General features: G+C 33.5%; 1 protein-coding gene across 1 annotated transcript; it reads left to right on the top strand.

Annotated features, from left to right (window-relative positions):
* Window positions 1-1,366: 1,366 nt before the first annotated feature.
* On the top strand, window positions 1,367-5,450 carry SIFa (neuropeptide SIFamide). Its single transcript, XM_074176029.1, has 3 exons — window positions 1,367-1,891; window positions 4,801-4,952; window positions 5,261-5,450. The coding sequence occupies exons 2-3, from the start codon at window positions 4,808-4,810 to the stop codon at window positions 5,347-5,349; spliced, it is 234 nt and encodes a 77-aa protein (XP_074032130.1). The 5' UTR covers window positions 1,367-1,891; window positions 4,801-4,807; the 3' UTR covers window positions 5,350-5,450.
* The last annotated feature ends 1,672 nt before the right edge of the window (window positions 5,451-7,122 follow it).

Here is a 7,122-nt window from a genome sequence, read left to right as displayed (position 1 = left end):
GGTCCATACAGCTGTTGTTATCTGCTCCTGAATTAGCTCTGGCTTCAAGTATTATTGTTATTCCAGAGCTTTCCCAATCCTTTCATATTCATTTTTGCTGCTTTCAAAAAACTTCGTAGCAAGTCTAATGCTTCGTTTGGCAATACTGGAACTAGTGTGGTAGCCCTTTTCTCTTCCGACCAGCCGTTGGTATTGGTTGCTGTTTCTTAGTACTTAGCCACAACCCACGATGACGGTCTAAAGAAAGTTAGATGCTCCAGTGTTTTACCTTGCAATAGTTTTGGGGATTATGGTGAATGAGGCAAAACGTCGACGCTCAATTCGTTCAATTTTCGAATGGTGATTTGTGAAACAAGCGTTACCGTGGAGCAAGATCGGACCTCTTCTGTACCGGCTGCTGTTGACGCAATGTTTGGTACATTTCGTCGATTTATTCACAGTAGGACCCTGCTGTGATGGTTTTGTCCGGTTGCAGAAAGTTATAATGAATCACACCACCGCTGACCATCATATAGTAATCCTGTTTAGATCGTTTTGGTTGTGCAAAAGCAAAGAAGTGCAGACCTCGAAATTTGACCATTTCTATCGATCATTCAAGTCGTGGGGCACCACTTTTCGAGCTCTCCGACCTTTCCAATACGTTTGAAACAAACCATCAAAAACCGCATTGGAGCTTGGAAAAAAATAAACAGCATCACGGTATACAGTACAAAATTCTCTATCGATCAGTATATACCACGACACAATATAATAAATATTTATTGAAATATGGAGCTACAAAAACAAATAACAGTAAAACGGGCAAAACTTTCGAAACAACTGAATACTTCTCATGTCATACTATTTCATTCTTCTACTCGTTTTTTTTTTGGCTTTGCTTCTTTTTTATTGGCATAGTCTACCAAGTTGTAGTTGTTTTAGCTTCGTCTCTTGATTGTATTATCCTTTCTAATGCTTCCATTTCTTGTTACTTTAAGTTATTTCATCAAAACCTTTCGACATCTTTTTTTCCTGTTCTTTTCATTCTTATTGTCATCTCGTTTTTTTTCTTTTGTATTTTGTCGTATGGACTTCAAAAACTCAAAGATGTCTCAACGTTGCCATCTCGTCGTGATTACTTGATCGTGTATTTAATCACTGAATCTACTTCACTATTATCTTCTCTAACTTCACTGGATATCTTTTTTTCGTTAAGTCCCGGATGACAGAGTTAACAAATTAATGACTTCACCACTCAGAAACTTAATAGTATAAGTTGAAGATACCCCATAACATACTGAAGTATCGAAAGTTTTTTCCGAACCAATAAAAAATGTATAAGTACCTATTGAAAAAAAGCAACTAAGTTTTTATCTAATAATTTGTATTAGAAGGGGAATAATACTTGAGACAACATTCAAAATATTAAAGTAATAAAATAAAGTACAATAAAATTATTTTATACGAAATCGTGAATGAAAGTACATCCAACTAAAACTTTGTGCCTAAAAGTAATCAGATCCCTCCACCTGAGAAATAACACAGCCGAATCATATCATGAAAATATATCAAGTGCAAGAATTCATTCGTCTGGAAAATAGCGTATTTTCTCTAACCCAAGCCATAAAATACTGAAGAATCTGATTGAAAGCAACAAAGTGGTGAGTAGAAATTGATTGGATTTATTCGAGGAATGAAACTTCAGACGCTTCACGACGCTCGCGAGGGAAATGCACGGATTTCTTGATCGAGTTATTTTGAAGGTGTGTACAACAAATGGAATCATAATTAGTTTTCACAGTAATAATAGACAAGCCAGCCGCCACTATCTATAAAACGTTGGTGATTTTCACAGAAAATTCAGTGTCTTGCAGAAGATCTTCAGAAAAGCATCTCATCTGGGAAGCATCAGGTGAGTTATATTTCATTTATATTGAACAAAAGTCATTTTTGTGGAGAAAATCAGTTTTTTATGGATCTTTCTGGGGATTATCATCTTTCAAAAACTGAAAAAAATATGGAGAACTTCATACAGGTGTAGAAAGGGTAAACACCCGATTTAATCTGATGAGTTACTGCGTAAATTCAATAGATTTTTTTAAAAGAAAATGCGCTATTTATCAGAAACTTTATAATTTTGCCTATCAAAAAAAGGGCTAAGAAAATTATCTTAATTTAGGTCAAAATCTGCCTCCGCTCTCTCAATCCTTGAAACGTTGTGAAAGCGGTTGCTTTAGGAAGGTAGCCTTTAGCGTTACATTTACTAATAATAATAATTGGTCTCTCTCGGAGAGTTCATTCCATAATAACGGCGTTCTACAGATGACAAAGTTTTGAGAAAGCGTAATTCGAGGTACGTTAAATTGAACCTCGAAGCGTTAGGCGGCTGTATTTTGCTTCATATTTCTGACACATACTGCTTTGGGTGAAAACGAGCGGGCTGAATCTGTCAAACATTTCTTGTGAAAGTATTTATTGATATGTTTATATAGGTATATATGTTTAGGAGAAAAGTTCCAGATATGTGTACAATATTCCAAAGCACATATAGTTGAGCACGTTGAGATATGTATGAAGTACAGTTTCTGAGAAGCTGACTTAGCTATGCTGAGACATATTGGTATCCAATATGACAGCCAACAAATTAATCAACGTAGACATATGTACCACAAAATTAATGATCTCCGGTTTCACCACTTTCAACCTCTTAGAGAAAACTGATGCTTTAGTTTTTGTAACATCAAATTCTACTTGCTTTCTGTCACCCTAAGCTAATTTTTTTCCAGATCTTCATTGAAATATAAAACATCTTGTTTTCTCTGGCATTGGCATGATGTTCGAACATAAAATTTCCTCGGCAGAGCAAAATACTGGATGTGTGGACTTTTCCAATATATCGTTCATGTATAATAGAAAGTGTTGGAGACAATATGGATTCCTGGCAAATAGATAGCAACATGGCTATCTATTTGCCAAGAAGGGTCTTTCAGAAAGCTCAAAAACCACGAACATCGAGATTTAATTTGTGAACCCTCATGCCAGGGAACTATCAGAGGCCTTGATAATATCAAGCGAAACAGTCCGAAAATCTTTGTGACAAGGACGTGGTCGAAAGCAGAGGCCCTCTATCTAGGTAGGGTAGATGCCAAGTGAGTGGATCTATTCGACCCTCCACCTATTCAAACTCGGCAAAATAAGTCTAGCTTCTTAACGAAAGTGATTAGGTCATTTGGTGGATGACTTTTCAGGTCAGATAGTAAGGGTGGTGTCTGCCAGATTGAAAACCTGATTTAGTCCACGGCGGGGCAGTTACAATGAGTGTCATCACCTTCTAAACAGTAATGTCACAAACTCTCCTTCGACAGTCCAAATCTCTTCGAGCTATGATTCAGAGCACAGTGACTTGCAAGTAGGTAATACTTATGTCTGAAGTTAGTTTCTACCAGACATAAATCGATGACGTAAATTTCGATTTGAAATACAGTCGCCTAGGTCCCCAGGCAGGTTTCAAGTAACTTACTATTCAATTCAGAATTTCACCCATCTTATTCTCAAAATCATGTTACAGGAAAGGGAGATCTAGAGAAAGTTCTAAGTCTCCTTAACTCTGTGTACGGCTGCTATAACAACCACTGTTTGAGGTAATTTCTCTGATTTTGAATGTGATTGATGGTAGAGCATTTTCTTGCATCACCCCTTTGGACTTGATGACAAACATTTACAAACCTCCTGATGAAGTTCTTCTATTCGAAATAGTTGTGAAATTCTCAAATACATGATAATTTTATCAATATTGCGTAATAGGATGGCAAAACCTACTTATTTAATTCTCGGTATATTGATCATTATACAAATTATAAGAAAAAATATCAAGCAAATCATTTTTCAAAAAAACATCATTCTTGATTAGTATTTCAAATTCAGTAGTGAAATCACTGCCTTGACAATGGTGTATTGGAAAGTTATTAAACATCAAACTAATGGAAAGTTGTACAGTCGTTCAAGGTACTGTTATAAAAGTAAAAAAAGCAATGACTCTATGTAAGACTAAAATTTTTCCAAATATTCTTTTTGAAATGGTCAGCTTTTTACAAGTCAAGTTGAAAATTAACCAAGTGTAAAGTTAAGTGAATATTAAAGATTACCCTTACGAAGATGACATCTAAGGGATCGACAAAAAATTTCAAACTATGAATACCAAATCAACGAGGATACCAACGGCGATCTGTTGTTTAATGATATTATTATAGACAAAATTCCTCGAGGGTTATATAATGAATGCATCGGTTAAAATGTGTACAAATCCATAATTTTTGAAATTGAGCTGAGCACTTGAGTGTATAATTTGATGAAATCTCGAGACCATAAGTTGAGAGACTACTATTCACTGAAGCATTTGCTTAAAAACAAAATTTTGATCAATGGAGCTTGGTGTACAAGGGATATACATAGAAATTATTTCCAGGAAAAGAAAACGATAAATTAAACTCAAAAAACTTAGCTTTACAATCCAAGTTTTAGGATTTATGTGAAATATGAGCACAACCCTAGCTTTCAACTGATTTCGTTTTATGCATCGAGGGAAATATCTAGTGGAAAAACTACCAAATATCCATTCATAAACGTTTTCTACTTAAATATGGGTGGTCTCATGAATTTAAAATGGAGATATCAGTACTCAGTAATTTTTACCCTCAATGTGAAAAGATGGTTATACTCGTATAGCTGATTCGATTGACTTTCTATCATTGAAGGGTACAAATCAGTGCTAATCACTCATTTTACACGTGTCTTGTACACAACCTCTATTTATTTTCACAGAAACAACATGCAACAAAAATTTGGAAAAGTTTTTGCCTGCCTTTGTGTAGCAGTACTCATTCTGGGAGTTCTAATCTCAGTTTCCGATGCAGCTTATAGAAGACCCCCATTCAATGGATCCATCTTTGGGAAGAGGACAGGAACAAGTAATGGTGAGTTATTAATTATTCATTGAAATAGATTTTACTGAGAACACTAATTATTCATGAGTCAATGTGGATTTTCATTAATGACAATTTCTCATTATTCACTGAAAATGCTAGTTATTTCAAGAGTGAAGTGATGAAATAGTAATTTCAACTTGCAAATAATTTCCAAAATTAATTCTACTACAAGTTCAATAAAATATGAACTACTAGATAGTAAACTTCCATAGTGAATTTAATTAAGAAATATTATGAAATAGGAATTGTATTAATCAAGTAGTTCCTATTAACCACTTACTTCTTTTTTTTTTCAGAATATGATAATGCCGGTAAAGCTCTTTCAGCCATGTGCGAAATAGCAAATGAAGCATGTCAGTCATGGTTCCCAACACAAGAAAAATAATTCCGATAATATGGACCACTGCACTGGACTTGGCTTTGGAAACCTAATGAGAGCTCTTCAATTTTGTAAAATTGTGTAGAAAATAAAAACATTTTCATCTATCTTTGTCCTTTATCTATCTCGAAAACAAATATACAGAAAGTTATGCGTTCTAAAGTAAAAAAGACAATTATTGATGTTATGAATGAACTGACCCATACTGAGATGAGGTAATTATGTTTGTTTAAATAATTAATTATTTGGTTGTATACTGCTGTTTTCATTATTTTGAAAAACAGCTGATGGGGCAAATCATCCTATAATTTTCAACATACCTAGTATCCCCCTTTTGAATAAAGGAATTGATTTTGTGATTTTCAGTGTATTTGGGAATGTTCCTTTCATTACAGAGTAATTTACTATTAACGTTAAAATGCTAGATATAATATCAACAAATTCTTTTAGTATTGTCACACGAATTTCATCAATTCCAGCGTTTTTTTTTATTAAGAACTATATGATTTATGTCATGTACAGTAACGGGAGCGAAAAAGTTTGGACTCGTCTATTCAACTTTAGTACACATATCGCAAGTGATATTGAGCGAGTCTATTTTTCTCTTGTTAGCAAAGTGAACTCCAAATATATTTGCAATATCTTTATTTTCAGTTAAGATTTTATGATTGTAATTTAAGGAGATTTCACGTTTTTGTTTAATGGGATTGGTTTTGTTGTTCACCAAGTACCACAGTGTATTCACTTTAAGTTAGTTTCTTAAAAAACAAATCTACTACAATTAGAAGCTTGAAAAGGAAATCCAATTGTAACAACATATATATTCTGATCTACCTGCAGGAAATTGACACAAATATTGTTTTCAAAATGCCAAAATAATACATTATTTTGGTATTCTGAAAACCTGTTTTAATTTTCTTTGCGTGTGTGTATTCATGAGATAGAGATAAAGAGATACAAGTACAAGTATAAAGATGGAGAAGTGGAAAGCCAAAAAGCTTTCTTTCCCCAAAATCAATCTCAGCTAAAATTATATTATTTTCTATTTATACAAGATGGTTATTATTCTTCAGATTATATCAATGAGCCTACCACAAAATTGTTCAAATAGTTGTAAATAATGTATTATTCATAATTTATCAGAACTTCTAATCTGTGAAGCCACTTGTAGCTAATATTTCGCCCCAATGTTTCCTATTTTCAACATGAACTCTACCAAAGAGTTAAATGTGGCCCGTTTCGAGAGTTAAATCAATATTCAACAAGTGATTTAACTCAATACCGATTTTCATTCTAGAGAAAATCATGTAATGTCATTTTTTCATACTCAAAGAAATTCCTTTTTGATTACACCAGAGCCACAACACATTCTGGTCCATCAGAAGTTTTCGACTCAAACAATATTTAACTAGAGTATTTTATTTTTATACAAGGCGATAACGTATGAATTGAATACTAATATACCAAAATGTGATCCTTCTGAAACTCCTGATAAAAACCCTAATGGGAACGGATGCGAAATTCATTAAGCATACAATTTGTATTTTGTGATTGAATTGGCAGATACTTGATGAAAATCTATTGTGCATTAAGTAATACTTCATGGTGAGATTTTACCAAACAGTTTATAAAACCATTACACATATCCCACTATAAAATAGCTTTTACAGGTGTGTTCATATTAAATTCTACCTAATTAATGCTTTTTATAAATTGAAAATTCAAATAATATAACTTTCTGCCTACATATTGATTAATAATTTTACCTGAGGTATAGTT

The sequence above is a fragment of the Leptinotarsa decemlineata genome, unplaced genomic scaffold (assembly GCF_025532065.1).
Source record: "Leptinotarsa decemlineata unplaced genomic scaffold, Ldec_3_MD MMD2_tig00001393_RagTag_RagTag, whole genome shotgun sequence".
Lineage (NCBI taxonomy): Eukaryota > Metazoa > Arthropoda > Insecta > Coleoptera > Chrysomelidae > Leptinotarsa > Leptinotarsa decemlineata.
Note: the sequence above shows the minus strand (reverse complement) of the source record. Positions and strands in the feature narration are given on the sequence as shown.

What these genes read in the sequence shown, in the direction of transcription:
- SIFa (XM_074176029.1), top strand. Translation starts at nt 4,808, where the DNA reads ATGCAACAAAAATTTGGAAAAGTTTTTGCCTGCCTTTGTGTAGCAGTA. An exon ending in GAGGACAGGAACAAGTAATG is followed by an intron (nt 4,953 to 5,260) that starts GTGAGTTATTAA and finishes TTTTTTTTTCAG; the next exon opens with AATATGATAATGCCGGTAAA.